A 17,688-nucleotide genomic window follows, 5' to 3' on the forward strand; every position below is an offset into this window, starting at 1 on the left:
CACCACAACATTTGAAATGCATAAATAATTTTACAAGATTAATGTTTTAAATATTTTTGAACATTCAAGTTAAAAATGTTCGGAAAAATGCAATACTTCGGATCTAGACGATTCACATAAATGACATTTTGATTCAAAACAGCGAATTTCGCCGAAAAGCAACTAGTTTGCAGGTATGCCTAAGGTTTGCTTTTTTTCTGCAAGTCTTTCTACAGCGACGGCCCATGAAAGGCTTCTATCTGGTGGGAGTTATTACATGATTCCTAAGGTGAATCCTGTCTCATCACGTGGAACTCAAGGATTTCTTTATTTCTGAAACTCTTTCCACACTGTTGGCAGGTGTAAGGCTTCTCTCCGGTGTGAATGCTCAAGTGGATTTCAAAGTGTCCTTTATTACTGAAAGTCTTTCCACACGTGTAAGGCTTCAACAGTGCGAATTTCCATGTGCCTGTAATAGCTTCCTTGACTGAATCCGTTTCCACACTGTTAGCAGCTGAAATGAATTCTAGTCCCTCTCTTTTGAGCCATTTTTCATGAGGGAGTGTTTTCAGTTTGTGAGCAACTACGACGGTTCTCTCCAGTATGAATTCACATGTGCCTATTAAGGATTTCTTTTTGAGTGAAACACTTTCCACACTGAGGGCAGGAGTAAGTGTTCTATTTAGTGTGAATTCTCATGTGGACTCTAAAGTTTCCATGTTGACTGAAACTCTTTCCACACTGTTTGCATGTGTAAGGCTTCTCTCCAGTGTGAACTCTCATGTGCCTGTCAATACTTTCTTTGCGAGTGAAACATTTTCCACACTGTTGGCAGGTGAAAGGGCTCTCTCCAGTGTGAATTACCATGTGGACTTTAAGGTTTCCATGATGAGCAAAACTCTTTCCACACTCAGGGCAGGTGTAATGCTTTTCTCCAGTGTGAACAGTCATGTGCCAGTTAAGACTTCCTTTTTGAGAGAAACTCTTTCCACACTGTTGGCAGGTGTAGGGCTTCTCCCCAGTGTGAATTCTCATGTGGACGTTAAAGCTTCCTTTATGAGCGAAACTTTTTCCACATTGTTGGCAGGTGAAGGGACTCTCTCCATTGTGTATTGTCATGTGGGCTTTAAGGTTTACACGCTGAGCAAAACTCTTTCCACACTGTTGGCATGTGTAAGGGTTCTCTCCATTGTGGACTCTCATGTGGACTTTAAGGTTTACAAGTTGAGCAAAACTCTCACCACAACGAAGGCATGTGTAAGGGTTCTCTTCAGTGTGGACTCTCATGTGGACCTTAAGGTTTACACGCTGAGCAAAACTCTCACCACACTGCTGACATGTGTAAGGCTTTTCTCCGGTGTGAATTCTCACGTGCTTGTTAAGGCTTACTTTATGCTTGAAACGTTGTCCACACTGTTGGCAGATAAAAGGGCTCTCCCCAGTGTGAATTTTTATGTGCGCTTTAAGGTTTCCATGTTGATGGAAACTTTTTCCACATTGAGAGCATGTGTAAGGCTTTTCTCCAGTGTGAATTCTCATGTGCCTTTTAAGGATTTCTTTTTGATTGAAACTTTTTCCACACTGTTGGCAGGTAAAAAAGCTCTCACCAGTGTGAATTTTCACGTGGGCTTTAAGATTTCCAAGTTGACTGAAACTCTTTCCACACTGTTGGCATGTGTATGGCCTCTCTCCAGTGTGAATTCTCATGTGCCTATCAATACTTTCTTTACGAGTGAAACTTTTTCCACAGAGTTGGCAGGTGAAAGGGCTCTCTCCAGTGTGAATCCTCATGTGAACTTTAAGGTTTCCATGTTGAGTAAAACTTTTTCCACACTGTTGGCAGGTAAAAGGGTTCTCTCCAGTGTGAATCCTCATGTGAACTTTAAGGTTTCCATGTTTAGCAAAACATTTTCCACACTGTTGGCAGGTGATAGGCTTCTCTCCAGTGAGGACTTTAAGGTTTCCTTGTTGATTGAAACTCTTTCCAAACTGAAAGCAAGTGAAATAACTTCTTTGAGCTTTTTTTCGTGTGGAAGTCTTTTCAGTCTGCGAACGTCTAAAAGATTTTTCTCCAGTTGTGAAATCATGAAGATTCCCATATTGATCTTTCTCTTCAATTTCATTCAGTACTTCTTTCTCTTTCATTGCTATTAGGCCTAAAGTGAAAAAAAACACAAACAAATAAAAGTTATCCCAAGTTTAATGGCACAATACAACAGACATCAAATATTTAAGGTGTGTAAAAAACCAACAACATGTATGCTAGACCCTGTACCAGAAGTGTCCAAACCTGCTCTGGAGGCCACTGTCCTACTTGCCCCAAAACACCTGCTGGAAGTTCCCAACTCTGGCCCTTGAAACCCCCTTTCCTTCAGAGTTTAGCTCAAACCCTAATCAAACACACCTGTACATACTAATCAACGTCTTCTGTATTATTTGAAAGTTAAAGGCAGGTGAGTTTTTATCAAGGTTTCAGAAAAGGGGACCTTGAGGGTCAGAGTTGAGAAACGCTGCTCTTCACAATATTACTTTCTTGAGGTCATGTCCCAAAAACCTTTAAGCTGGCAGTTAAACCCTTTATTAAAAAAAGCACAGTTCGACCCAGGAGATATAGTTAATTATAAACTTATCTCAATTAGCGATGCTAATAATTAATCACTGATCAATTAATTGACAAAAATAATAATAATCCAAAGAAACTGAATCTGTTTGTAAAAGGTCATAAAAGGGAATTATATTTTCTGCACAAGCCAGACACTTATATTAGATGTTGTGCTGGGGGAAAGCTAAACTGAATTACTGGTGTGTGTAAAATCTCTAGGCCCCACATGAAGCTGAATGTAGATATAAAAAAAATATGAATAATTCACTCCTATAACTTAAATTTCTGGCCACGGCTCATTGATTTGTTCTCTCTTTAAAGTAAAACTAAGCATGAAATTAGTACAATGTGGACATGCCTCAACTAAAATGAGGGAACAAATTAATAAGTAGTGTTATTAATATTGTAATATTGTTAAAATGTGGAAATTCGAGTGATCAAGCCGCAAAAAAGTACACAAAGCCGCATATGGCTTAATTTAAATTTATGGGATTCTATCACCTCTGTCAATCGGCATGTATCCAAATGTTTACATGGGCAAGATGTAATATTTGCCTGATAACCAATTATTTATATTGTAAACAAAGCGTGCAAAAATGTGTTGCCATACCACAGCCGGGCATAGTTCTTAGTCCACAGACCAGCACAGCCCTACGCTCCATAGTCAAATCTGGGATCACTTTACTTTAAATGGTAATAGTGTTATTTACAAACATCAAAACTGTGTTTTAAAATACAAAAAAGAAGCACCATTATAACTGCACATTCAGCGGTCTCTGTGAAGGGATAAGAAACTATACAGTCAACAATAACCAATGTTTTAGCAATGTTTGCAATTAACATTATCACTCTTTAAAGTAAAATGATTCCAAACACAACTATGGCATGCTCGCTTCATTTGATCAAATGTTCATAATTGCATCGATTCGTTTTACAATTCTACTACCCTTTTTATTTAGACTAAAAAACGTACTTGGTTACTAACGTAACCTCGGTTCCCTGAGATACGGAACGAGTACTGCGTCTGCTAAGACGCTTTGGGGAAAACTCCTTTTTCTCAGATGACTGAAGTCTTTCAATAACGCAGTGTAACTGCATGGCCATTGGTTCGTGCAGTGAATAAAAAATGAACCAATGGCTCGGCAGCAGAGCTATGGCGACAGAACCCGTCAGAATGGGTGGGGCCATCTGGCTATATAAATCCGTTTAAGACCCTTTGGGGAAAAACTCCTTTTTCTCCAATGACTGAAGCCTTTTAATAACACAGTGTAAATGCACGGCCATTGGTTGTGCAGTTAATAAAAAAACTAACCAATGGCTCGGCAGCAGAGCTGCACGAGCCTATGGCGACAAAGCCTGCCAGAATGGGTGGGGCCATCTGGCTATATAATCGGGCATTTCGCCATAGGATCCTCAGGTTACTTCGACTGAAGCGACGACTGAGTCGTGCAGCTTCATAGCATGGCAAAGTACGCAGTACTCGTTCCGTATCTCAGGGAACCGAGGTTAAGTTAGTAACCAAGTACGTTCCCTATCGATACTTCACTCGTACTGCATCTGCTAAGATGCTTTGGGGAACCAGTACAATCCCACCGTGCTATGCTAGAGGAACGGCTAATACTTGAACTTGCATTAAGCACCCAAGGGGGGCCCAGAGGGACCAAGTATTTTGCAGGGAAGCCGCGCAGGAGGCAGTAGGGCCAAACTCACAGAGGTCAGCCCAGCCTTGCATAATCATCCCAAGATAATTTAGTACAGCCTCGGAACTCAGTGAGGGCCAAGAGCGTACATGAAGAATGCAAATGCCAAGCACTGGTTTTGTCATATGACAGAGTGCCCTGTTTATGCAGAAAGGACCCGAGACTGTAAGGCCGAGATGTCCAGCCTTGTATAATCGTCCCAAGATAATTTAGTACAGCCTCGGAGCTCAGTGAGGGCCAAGAGCGTACATGAAGATGGCAAACGCCAAGCACTGGTTTTGTCAAATGACAGAGTGCCCTGTTTATGCAGAAAGGACCCGAGCCTGTAAGGCCGGGATGTCCAGATTATAAAACCTGGCAAATGTGGACGGCGAGGCCCAGCTGGCCGCCGCACAAATCTCTGCAATGGACACACTGCTAGACCAGGCCCAGGAAGAGGCAACGCCTCTAGTTGAGTGGGCTCTTACTCCCATGGGGCATTGAAGGCCCAAAGAAGAGTATGCTAGCATAATAGCTTCAATTATCCATTTAGAAAGTCTCTGCTTCGTGACCGGAGAACCCTTGGTGCGGCCACCGAAGCATACAAATAGCTGATCCGACTGCCTGAACGGGGCGGAGCGCTCAACATAGACTTTCAACGCCTTGACAGGGTTGGTCTTGCTCCGAAGGAGGAAGCGCTGATAGAGTTGTTACCTGTGCTCTGAATGGAGTAGAGAGCACTTTAGCAATGTAACCATGCCTTGGTTTCAGGACGACTTTAGAGTCGTTAGGCCCGAATTCGAGGCAGGTGGAGCTCACAGATAGCACCTGCAGATCTCCCATACGCTTTACCAATGCTAACGCTAGTAGCAGAGCAGTCTTAAGCATCAGGGAACGAAGGTCAATGGACTGTAGCGGCTCAAATGGAGGGCTCTTCAGAGCCCTCAACACCGTGAGCAGATCCCATGTAGGGACGATGATGGGGTGAGGCGGGTTGAGCCTTCTAGACCTCTTCAGAAAATGAACAACTAAGTTGTTCATGCCCACCGATTGGCCAGCTATAGGAGCGTGAGAGGCTGCTATGGCTGCTGCATAGACCTTGAGGGTGGACGGGGAACGACCCTTATCCAACAGCTCATGCAGGAAGGACAATATCAGGGATATGTCGCAGGAGATTGGGTCTGCGCCGCGGGCTGCACACCAGGCGGAGAAGACAGACCATTTAAGGGCATAGAGGCGTCTTGTAGACGGTGCTCTAACCTGAGAGATTGTGTTTAGCACGTTCTTGGCGAGGTTCACAAGCTCCCATCGAGAGGCCAAAGGTGCAGAGCCCACAGCTCGGGCTGAGGATGCCATATCGTTCTGTTCGCATGAGAGAAGAGGTCTCGTCTCAGAGGAATGGGCCACGGGGCTGCCAAGAGCAGCTGGTACAGCTCTGCAAACCAGTGCTGGTTCCTCCAGAAGGGGGCCACCAACAGAACGGGATCAGAGCGATCGGGGGAAAAGCATAAAGGAGGTCGGGCCAGTCGTGGGCCAACGCGTCCCTGTCCTTCAAAAAGTAAGTTGGGCAATGAGAGTTGTCTGCCGAAGATCTCCCAGATTTTCTGAACCGTTTGAGTGTGGAGCGTCCACTCCTCCGAGGGGACGTTGCTCCGAGACAGCATGTCTGCTCCTTGTTTCAGCCTGCCCAGTACATGCGCTGCTCTCAGCAAGTGCAAGTTGAGCTGAGCCCATTCCAAGAGGCGCTCCACCAGTGTGAAGAGGCGCATATATAAGTGATGGCGATATATATAGGACACCACTGTCATGCTGTCTGAATGGACTAAAACGTGGTGTCCCCATAGGTCTGGCTGAAAGGTGCGAAGGCCCAGACACACTGCCAGCATTTCCAGGCAGTAGATGTGAAGCCGACCTTCCTCTTTCGACCAGTGGCCGAAAGCTGGTTTGCCATCACACAGCACTCCCCAACCTGTGATGGAGACGTCGGTCGAGACCACCTTCCTCTTGCAGACCATTCCCAGGGGCACGCCCCGTTCCATCCACTGAGGATCTTTCCAAGGGGCCAGGGCTGTTACACAGGCCTGGTCCACCTGGACACGGAAGGCGTCCGAGATGCCAGGCGTGGGACGGAACTCGTGGTTTCAGCCGGTACTGAAGGTGCAGAATGCGGAGCAGGCCCAACTGAAGTACCGGAGACACAGAGGCCATGAGGCCCAGCATCCTCTGAAACACCTTGAGAGGGCGAGAGGCTCCAACTTTGAATGAGGCCGCAAGCTGCTGAATGGCCAGCGCACGTTCTGGCATGGCTATTGCCCTCATTTGGGCTGAGTCTAAAACTGTTCCCAGGAACGACATCCATTGGCTGGGGAACAGCGCGCTCTTGGCAAAATTGACCCTGAGTCCCAGGCATTCTAGGTGGCTGAGAAGGAGGGATCTGTGAGATAGTAGCTCGTCCTCTGACTGGGCCAGAATGAGCCAGTCGTCGAGGTAATTCAGAATGCGGATTCCCATCTGTCTCAGCGGGGAAAGAGCCGCATCCATGCACTTCGTAAAAAGGGCGAGGAGCTAGGAACAGTCCAAAGGGAAGGACTGTGTACTGATAAGCCACTCCCTCGAAGGCGAATCTCAAGAATTGTCTGTGACGGGGAGCTATCTGGATGTGAAAGTATGCGTCTTATTTCAGGTCCAGCGAAAAAAACAGTCCCCTGGGCATACTTGCGAGAGGATCTGTTTCAATGTAATCATCCTGAACGGCCATCTCATTCAGGTGCCTGAGATCGAGGATGGGCCTTAGGCCACCTTGGGGACGAGGAAGTAACGGCTGTAGAAGCCTGTCTCGCTCTTGGCTGGGGGAACCGTTTCTACGGCCCCTTTTGCCAGCAAATTAATCACCTCAGCACGTAGGACTTGTACATCCTCGTGCCGAATCGAGTTGGAGACCACGCCGCTGAATCACGGGGGTCTTCGAGCGAATTGGAGTGTGTAACCTCGTTTTATTATCCCCATAAACCAGTCTGACACTCCGGGGATGGATTGGTTCGAGCGGTAGGCCGCCCAATGGGGACCCGACGCTCGTAATGAGTGGAAGAGGAAATTTGCTCTCTTTTTGAAAATGTTTGTGTTTTATTTTTCTCGCTATAACAGCGGCTGGTTGTGTGGACATGATTAGAACAGGTCCCATGTTCACAACAGTATTTTTTGTCATAAACACACTGCCGTCGGCACCCGGAACTGAATGGGGTGCTCGGAGGCACAACAGAGGCTGTTTGGGGGGGTGGTCCGGCTGCAGCGAGACTTGGCCCCTTCCTCTTCCTGTCCCGCACATCAGGATGAGACCTGAGGCGCAGGGTCCAATGCTATCTTGGGTCAGGGGCCCTGGCGTTTAGGAAATGGATAGCCTCGTCAACGCTCCCGCTCAGCCAGACGCTAAGTTTAGGAGCCGTGAGAGCAGCTGGTGGTGCGGGCTTCGCGGGATGCTGAGTCGGCACATTCTTTGGGCGACTGGAAGCAGCCGTCAAACTGGAGCGCTTTGGCAGGAAGTGTCGCATTGCCTGGGACGACTTCTGTGCAGCGGTAATTACTTAAAGCTGCGGGGTCTGGGCAAGACTCATCCATGCAACGGAGGAGCTTGGCCTGGAAGGCCTGTAAGACCGCCATGGAATGAGGCGCAGAGGCCGCTTGTCCAGCAGACGAGTAGGCTCGGTCAGCGAGGCCTTTGCCTTCCAGCCCATGACCATGTGCGGGCAGAGATGCGTGGCCACTGACTCATCCAGGCGAGGCAGTCTGTCGTACCCCTTTTCTTCGGCACCGTCGACAGACGTGAGGGCGGACGAAGATAAGGCACGAAGGCGGGCCGAGTAGGGGGTGTGCCAAGACTTGGTGATCTCGTCGTGGACCTCTGGGAAGAATGGTGAAGCTCATTGTCGAGGGGCCTAACTGCACCCCGGCAAGAACCACTCATCCAAGCGGCTGTGGGTGGGCTTCTCTGGCGGACACCACTCCAAACCCAGCTCCTCCACAGTTTTAGACAGGACGCGGAATAGTTCAGCATCCATGCCCGTGCTGGCTGCGCTGGGCTGTGCAGATGGCAGGGGGGCGGGGTCAACATGTGAGCCCGACAGCTCCTCCGCATCTGAAGCCTCCAACGACATGCTGTCGTCCATGGCGTCACACTCGCTCCCACCAAACGAAACCAGATAGCTCGCAGCCACAGAGGGATGCTGGTCCGGAAGGGAGAAGTGGACAGGTGAAGCCTCTCTAAGTGGAGAGAGTGAGGCACGTGGGGGCTCAGCCGGCGTGGGCTCACTCGTCACGCCGCTGCTTTTTCCTCACAGGCTCCTGGGATGAAGAAAGCTTTCCACGAGCGCAGAGAGGCGAGACTCATATCCTCGCAATGAGGACATTCCGTCTCAATGAGTGCTGCTTCAGCGTGGGCGGCGCCCAAGAATGAAACACATTCGCCGTAACCGTCAGCGGCATGCAGGGCACAGTAACAGCGCGGCATTTGAAACCACGCCGGAAATTTGCTCTTTTAATGTCACCGGATGGCGGCCCTCCACAGTCTAGGGGTGTGGCAGGACAGATTAGACCAGGGGTGCCCACACTCAGTCCTGGAGGGCCGGTGTCCTGCAGAGTTTAGCTCCAACCCTAATCAAACACACCTGAAGCAGCTAATCAAGGTCTTACTAGGCATACTAGAAACTTCCAAGCAGGTGTGTTGAGGCAAGCTGGAGCTAAACTCTGCAGGACACCAGCCCTCCAGGACCGAGTTTGGGCACTCCGGTCTAATCTGTCCTGCCACAGTTTCATAATAAACCAGAAATATATTGATACTCCTCTTTATAACATAAAAAGTCTTTTAACGTTGTGTTTCATGTCATTGCTTTGGCAAAGTGTCCATCAAACAAACTTAAGCATAATATGGTTTAATCCAATCATCAAGTCTGTTTATGCAGCTTGTTTCAAAGCCAAGCGCGCGCTTTGTTCACACAATCAGCTCGTGATCTGTTTTTTTTTCCTGTGTCTCAGAGCGGCTCAAATCACTGGGAATGCTGTGAACTCTGTTTTTGAATGTGCTGTGAGTTTAGCGCGCATCTGAGAACGCTACGGGCACCAGTTACGCTTTGTTTTCACATTAGCATCATTTTCAACATTTTAATGGGCAAATGTTTACAGTATTTCACTAGATATGTAAAGACACATGTTTGTAAATCTGTTTTCACAGAAGTTGGAGTTTTCTGCCAAAATAAAAGCTCAACTGCAGTTTCCTCCAAATTAAAAGCTAATAAGTTTATCTCTTGCAAGCAAGGACTAAAATTAACAGGCACGCGCGTGCAAAGAAAATACTGTACAGGCAGAGCAAGTTCACTGTTTATTGGAAGAAAAATATAAATATTGGGGTGGGGGTTCATATGAATGTATTTCTGAAGGGAACTGACTTTCGATGGCATTTTTTTCTCATAGCACTGCTGTTCCATAAGCGCCACCTGCTGTCAGCGAGTGAAATTCAGCCTGTCTGCTGTTTTTGTTTTATGCAGGATTGAGCATAATTTTACAAAACTGAAGTCAGACCATTCTGTTTTTGCTTCAAATGTTCAAAAATTAAATGTAAAAAAACTGTTCATGCTACATGTGTGTAGCATTTTTGTTTGTATCGTAATTAAAATGCAGTGATTGGTTCTAATTTCAAATGATTTTTTTTTTTTAATTATTAAATATGTTTAGTTGTTGTAGTAGCAGCAACTGCAAAAAAAACTGTTTCATGGCCAGGAAAAAAATTTTGTGGCCAGTAAATTTTCTCAAATCACCAAGCATTGGCAGATGTGGCTATTACTCATCATAGTAATAATAATAATATACAGTTATTATTATTATGTTCTAATTTGTTTGGCTTCCAAATTCATCGGTGTGAGCGTAATTTAGACTAACACACTATATCACAACTAAAAAGAGGATTGAGTCCCCTTTAAACTTCAAGTACAAGTCAATTCACCAGCTTTTTTTCTTTGTTTAGTTTGCACACTGAACCTGTGTTGCAGCTCTTAATTTTGAACTCTCAAAGGGCACCAGATAGATTTAACTTTAAAATGTAAAAAATTTTCCACCGAGGACCATGCCTCTGGACCAGTGTTAATTTTGACAACAAATTTTGATTTAGTCTTTGTCATAGTCTTTTGACTACTACGCCATTTAGTTTTAGTCATATTTTAGTCATCTGAATTGTTTTAGTTGACTAAATATCATAAGATTTTAGTAGACTAAATCTACAGTAGATGGGAACTTTTGGGATAACATAAATACACAACTGCATGAAATATATCACACTGTGCAAGTAGTTTTTGGATATTTTATTATGAAAACCTTACATATTGTGCCTTTAAATAGCAGGTCATATGGTATTTTAAAGTGTCCTAATATTGTGCTGGAGTCCCCTACAACAGGTTTAAATGCATCTAAGGTCAGAAAACATTGTAATTTTCTCAGAATATTCATTTATTAGGAGTAATTTCTCAATGATTTCGAAATGGTTTTGTTCAAAGCATCTGCCTGTAAACCCCTCCCTTCCATGAGCCTACTCTGCTCTGATTGGTGCTTGAATTTTAATGCTTGAAAAGCATTAGCTTTGTTGTTTTGCTAATACCTCAAAATGAACCTGTGAATGTCTGGGTGAGCACATCTTTGCCATTCAAAAATCAAAGCGCACTTTTTTTATTTTATAATGCCGTCTTATTGCTCTTCTTCGTAGTAGGTGCATTTTAAAAATGTTTTCCCCATCAATCCTGGACTTCTGCTCAAAATGATAAATTATTATAACGACAGCTACAAAAAAAACAACAATAAGCCCACAAAGCTGCTATCGTTCCATCCTGATGGATGACATGCGTGACAGCTAAGTGGAATCCCGGAAAATAAACCGTGGAACTTTGACCAATGAGAGAACAGTTTACTCGCGCATGACTTGTATTAATAAATTTGGTCCGTTTAGAAACTCAGGGCTCGCAAAATCGCTAGCCCGACGTCCCGGGGCTATTGTGTTTTCCAGTCGGGCTACCAAAATGTATCACTGCCCTGCCCGATGGGCTATCTTGAATAGTGATATAAAATCCCTTCCTTGATTCACGTTGTTCACTCGCTTGTAGGGGTGAAAGAGATCATAGTTTATCATTTACATGTGTTTCTAAGTCTCACCAATTTAAACATTCAAGCGTTTTAAACCACTCATGCGCATGAAGAATTCAGTTTGGTGCTCGCGCGCACACGCTCAAGAGCGGCGTTTCAGGCAGAGCACGTACACAGAATTGATTCCTCTTTTGCTTGAACGGACACATACACGCAAAATTATCTCAAAATAACTATCTCGCCAAGTGAGAGTGACATTTGCGTCTCATTCAGCCCCTCTGCTGTTTGTTTCGTTCAGATTTTTTATGTAGCATCACAAAGCTAAAGTCGACAGTTTTGTTTTAAATTTCAAACTTGTACAATCTAAATAACATGTATGCAGCATCTTTGTTTGGATTGTGATTAAAATACACAGGCAAAACCTTGGTTTACTTGCATGGAGAAATTTATTTTATTTGAATTATTTATTTATTTGATTTGGGATTTGTTTAAAAATGTCAAGTTAGTATATTGTTTGACATTTTCAATTTCACAAAGTAATGTGCAGCCTTTTGGTCTGAGAAATAACAAAAGGAAACCTTTTTAAAAATCTGTCTTAAACAAAGTAATGTGCAGCCTTTTGGTCTGAGAAATAACAAAAGGACACCTTTTGTCTTAAATCTAATTTTGTTAAAAAAGAAATTGTGAGAAAATTGTATTGTGAAATCAGTATCGTGAATCTTATCACATCGTGAGTTAAGTGAATCGTTACCATCCCTATATGCAACTAGTTTTTGCTGTGGTATCGAAGTAGTAAATTGTTATTAAAATAATAGGTGTTACTTCAATAATAAAGAACCATATTTTTTTTGCTCATCTGAAAAATGATCCGATCTGTGACTCAAAATGTGATATGAGAATGAACCTCACTGGTTCTTGTGAAGCTCAATCGTGCTGCTTAACATGAGAATTAACCTCACTGGTGCTTGTGAAGCTCAATCGTGATGCGTAACACGAGAATGAACCTCACTGGTGCTTGTGAAGCTCAATTGTGATGCGTAACACGAGAATGAACCTCATTGATTCTTGCGGAAGCTCGATCGTGATGCGTAACACGTGAATTAACCTCATTGGTTCTTGTGAAGCTCGATCGTGATGCGTAACACGAGAATGAACCTCATTGATTCTTGTGAAGCTCGATCGTGATGCGTAACACGAGAATGAACCTCATTGATTCTTGTGAAGCTCGATCGTGATGCGTAACACGAGAATGAACCTCATTGATTCTTGTGAAGCTCGATCGTGATGCGTAACACGAGAATGAACCTCATTGATTCTTGTGAAGCTCGATCGTGATGCGTAACACGAGAATGAACCTCATTGATTCTTGTGAAGCTCGATCGTGATGCGTAACACGAGAATGAACCTCATTGATTCTTGTGAAGCTCGATCGTGATGCGTAACACGAGAATGAACCTCATTGATTCTTGTGAAGCTCGATCGTGATGCGTAACACGAGAATGAACCTCATTGATTCTTGTGAAGCTCGATCGTGATGCGTAACACGAGAATGAACCTCATTGATTCTTGTGAAGCTCGATCGTGATGCGTAACACGAGAATGAACCTCATTGATTCTTGTGAAGCTCGATCGTGATGCGTAACACGAGAATGAACCTCATTGATTCTTGTGAAGCTCGATCGTGATGCGTAACACGAGAATGAACCTCATTGATTCTTGTGAAGCTCGATCGTGATGCGTAACACGAGAATGAACCTCATTGATTCTTGTGAAGCTCGATCGTGATGCGTAACACGAGAATGAACCTCATTGATTCTTGTGAAGCTCGATCGTGATGCGTAACACGAGAATGAACCTCATTGATTCTTGTGAAGCTCGATCGTGATGCGTAACACGAGAATGAACCTCATTGATTCTTGTGAAGCTCGATCGTGATGCGTAACACGAGAATGAACCTCATTGATTCTTGTGAAGCTCGATCGTGATGCGTAACACGAGAATGAACCTCATTGATTCTTGTGAAGCTCGATCGTGATGCGTAACACGAGAATGAACCTCATTGATTCTTGTGAAGCTCGATCGTGATGCGTAACACGAGAATGAACCTCATTGATTCTTGTGAAGCTCGATCGTGATGCGTAACACGAGAATGAACCTCATTGATTCTTGTGAAGCTCGATCGTGATGCGTAACACGAGAATGAACCTCATTGATTCTTGTGAAGCTCGATCGTGATGCGTAACACGAGAATGAACCTCATTGATTCTTGTGAAGCTCGATCGTGATGCGTAACACGAGAATGAACCTCATTGATTCTTGTGAAGCTCGATCGTGATGCGTAACACGAGAATGAACCTCATTGATTCTTGTGAAGCTCGATCGTGATGCGTAACACGAGAATGAACCTCATTGATTCTTGTGAAGCTCGATCGTGATGCGTAACACGAGAATGAACCTCATTGATTCTTGTGAAGCTCGATCGTGATGCGTAACACGAGAATGAACCTCATTGATTCTTGTGAAGCTCGATCGTGATGCGTAACACGAGAATGAACCTCATTGATTCTTGTGAAGCTCGATCGTGATGCGTAACACGAGAATGAACCTCATTGATTCTTGTGAAGCTCGATCGTGATGCGTAACACGAGAATGAACCTCATTGATTCTTGTGAAGCTCGATCGTGATGCGTAACACGAGAATGAACCTCATTGATTCTTGTGAAGCTCGATCGTGATGCGTAACACGAGAATGAACCTCATTGATTCTTGTGAAGCTCGATCGTGATGCGTAACACGAGAATGAACCTCATTGATTCTTGTGAAGCTCGATCGTGATGCGTAACACGAGAATGAACCTCATTGATTCTTGTGAAGCTCGATCGTGATGCGTAACACGAGAATGAACCTCATTGATTCTTGTGAAGCTCGATCGTGATGCGTAACACGAGAATGAACCTCATTGATTCTTGTGAAGCTCGATCGTGATGCGTAACACGAGAATGAACCTCATTGATTCTTGTGAAGCTCGATCGTGATGCGTAACACGAGAATGAACCTCATTGATTCTTGTGAAGCTCGATCGTGATGCGTAACACGAGAATGAACCTCATTGATTCTTGTGAAGCTCGATCGTGATGCGTAACACGAGAATGAACCTCATTGATTCTTGTGAAGCTCGATCGTGATGCGTAACACGAGAATGAACCTCATTGATTCTTGTGAAGCTCGATCGTGATGCGTAACACGAGAATGAACCTCATTGATTCTTGTGAAGCTCGATCGTGATGCGTAACACGAGAATGAACCTCATTGATTCTTGTGAAGCTCGATCGTGATGCGTAACACGAGAATGAACCTCATTGATTCTTGTGAAGCTCGATCGTGATGCGTAACACGAGAATGAACCTCATTGATTCTTGTGAAGCTCGATCGTGATGCGTAACACGAGAATGAACCTCATTGATTCTTGTGAAGCTCGATCGTGATGCGTAACACGAGAATGAACCTCATTGATTCTTGTGAAGCTCGATCGTGATGCGTAACACGAGAATGAACCTCATTGATTCTTGTGAAGCTCGATCGTGATGCGTAACACGAGAATGAACCTCATTGATTCTTGTGAAGCTCGATCGTGATGCGTAACACGAGAATGAACCTCATTGATTCTTGTGAAGCTCGATCGTGATGCGTAACACGAGAATGAACCTCATTGATTCTTGTGAAGCTCGATCGTGATGCGTAACACGAGAATGAACCTCATTGATTCTTGTGAAGCTCGATCGTGATGCGTAACACGAGAATGAACCTCATTGATTCTTGTGAAGCTCGATCGTGATGCGTAACACGAGAATGAACCTCATTGATTCTTGTGAAGCTCGATCGTGATGCGTAACACGAGAATGAACCTCATTGATTCTTGTGAAGCTCGATCGTGATGCGTAACACGAGAATGAACCTCATTGATTCTTGTGAAGCTCGATCGTGATGCGTAACACGAGAATGAACCTCATTGATTCTTGTGAAGCTCGATCGTGATGCGTAACACGAGAATGAACCTCATTGATTCTTGTGAAGCTCGATCGTGATGCGTAACACGAGAATGAACCTCATTGATTCTTGTGAAGCTCGATCGTGATGCGTAACACGAGAATGAACCTCATTGATTCTTGTGAAGCTCGATCGTGATGCGTAACACGAGAATGAACCTCATTGATTCTTGTGAAGCTCGATCGTGATGCGTAACACGAGAATGAACCTCATTGATTCTTGTGAAGCTCGATCGTGATGCGTAACACGAGAATGAACCTCATTGATTCTTGTGAAGCTCGATCGTGATGCGTAACACGAGAATGAACCTCATTGATTCTTGTGAAGCTCGATCGTGATGCGTAACACGAGAATGAACCTCATTGATTCTTGTGAAGCTCGATCGTGATGCGTAACACGAGAATGAACCTCATTGATTCTTGTGAAGCTCGATCGTGATGCGTAACACGAGAATGAACCTCATTGGTTCTTGTGAAGCTCAATCAATCTTTTATTTATCAGGCCCCAGGAGAAGAAACCCCCCACCATCCTAGATCAACTTATGCTACATTTACACCTGAGCTTGACAGAAGAAAGTCACGACGGATGTTTTCTTCAGTTTGAGACTTTGATTGGAACTGCCTGTCACTCACAAACATTCAAAGTTTGATTAAAAATAAGTTTGTTATAAATTTAGTGCCCACTGGCGGTTTTATTTGCTCATCAAAGCCCTCTAAATGAAGAACAAATGTGGACAGCAGCACTAACGTTGATCACTAACGTTTCAATGTTTGCCTTACGCAAAATAAATGTTTTCTTTAGATACTGTTGCATAATTAATTGATAGAAATAAATGGTTTTCATTGTGTTCATGTCAGAAATAAACATTGGGTTTAATGTTACACATAGGAATGTTTTTGTTTAGAAGACTTCTGCATTATTTATTTAATGTCTGTCCACATGGGTCGACCCCGCTGCATGTCAAATAAAACCACTTTAATTAGGTATTACATTCTTCATAAATATCATTCATTCCTGCAGAGCTGGAGATTTTAATAACTGGATCAAATGAGATGAGTTCAGCTTTGAGAACGAAACCAACCTGTTTGTTCCTCAGTGTCTTCTTGTTTCAGACTGAACACTTCTTCAATCCTGAAGTCTTCAGTCTCCTCTTTAATAAACGCCATCTTTATAAGTGTGTGACGAGGCTCTCAGTCGCTTCAGCGGGAGTTTCTCTGTTTAAGATGAAGAGAACAATGAACAGAGAGCACAATAAACCCTCTAAACTACATCTCTCCATCAGCTCCCTAGTTCAGTAGTCAGCACACTAGTAAGGGAGCGAGAGTTAATCACCTGATGAGACAAAAACACTCAGAACCAGTGCAAAGAGCACAAGTTATACAGACAGCTCATATTTAGTTGTGATGTATATACGGCGAATCAGAATTTAAATTACACTTGCGAAAACTAAACTGAATCTCTGGGTGCGTCTCAATCAGTGCTCTAGTTCAGTAGTCAGCGCACTAGTGAGGGAGTCAAAGTGAGAGGCACCTGATTAGACAAAAACACTCAAAACTAGCGCTGCAACTAATAAAATAACACAATTTATAATGAAAGTTAAGATTTAGGTATTTATGATTTATTTATTTTTTGTATCTAATGATTTGTTTACCACATGTATCAGACTGTACTTTAATAAAAACATGTTCTATTGGTTTAAGTTTTCATTAAACACGTTTGTGTTGAATTAAAGTGTTTTGACCAGCACATGTGACGTCTGCGAAGCATTTGATTCCATTGACTCGGAGTTTAAACATCTCAAGTTTCTCCATCACTGAATTCATGTTTATGATGAACCGATTCCCCAGAAATGAGATGCTACTTTTGTGTTACTCGTGTGTGGACGCGTTTATTTACTCACACAAATTACTTTAATATATTTTAGCTAACGCATTAATATGTTACAGTCAATAAACAATTAATTTTCCATCGCTTGTAAAGCGGTTTCTACAATTTAAATGCTTTAAACACAAACCCTTCTTCAGTCGAATCACAACAGATGCAGGAGCACGGCGCACACTTGTGACCTCACATCACCGCGCCACAATAAAAGTCCCGTTCGCACGCTGCTGTCTAAAATACATCTAGAACATGATATACAAACAATTAAAGAGTTGACAGAAATTCAGAGCTTAATCTATGCGCGAAAAACATTTAAATGCATGTTGTTCAATCATGTGCTGAGAACATTAGGAAACAACTAGAGTGTGAGATTATGTCTAA

The 17,688-nt window shown here is 43.8% G+C and overlaps 1 protein-coding gene across 1 annotated transcript; it reads right to left on the minus strand.

Annotated features, from left to right (window-relative positions):
- Window positions 1-47: 47 nt before the first annotated feature.
- Window positions 48-16,777, minus strand: LOC107685019 (gastrula zinc finger protein XlCGF57.1-like). Its single transcript, XM_016481436.1, has 2 exons — window positions 16,508-16,777; window positions 48-2,135 (listed from the first exon to the last, which is right to left on the minus strand). The coding sequence occupies exons 1-2, from the start codon at window positions 16,590-16,592 to the stop codon at window positions 658-660; spliced, it is 1,563 nt and encodes a 520-aa protein (XP_016336922.1). The 5' UTR covers window positions 16,593-16,777; the 3' UTR covers window positions 48-657.
- Between the last annotated feature and the right edge of the window lie 911 nt (window positions 16,778-17,688).

Source organism: Sinocyclocheilus anshuiensis, unplaced genomic scaffold (assembly GCF_001515605.1).
Source record: "Sinocyclocheilus anshuiensis isolate Anshui unplaced genomic scaffold, SAMN03320099.WGS_v1.1 scaffold854, whole genome shotgun sequence".
In the NCBI taxonomy this organism is placed as follows: Eukaryota; Metazoa; Chordata; class Actinopteri; order Cypriniformes; family Cyprinidae; genus Sinocyclocheilus; species Sinocyclocheilus anshuiensis.

What these genes read in the sequence shown, in the direction of transcription:
- LOC107685019 (XM_016481436.1), bottom strand. Translation starts at nt 16,592, where the DNA reads ATGGCGTTTATTAAAGAGGAGACTGAAGACTTCAGGATTGAAGAAGTG. An exon ending in AGACACTGAGGAACAAACAG is followed by an intron (nt 2,136 to 16,507) that starts GTTGGTTTCGTT and finishes TTTTCACTTTAG; the next exon opens with GCCTAATAGCAATGAAAGAG.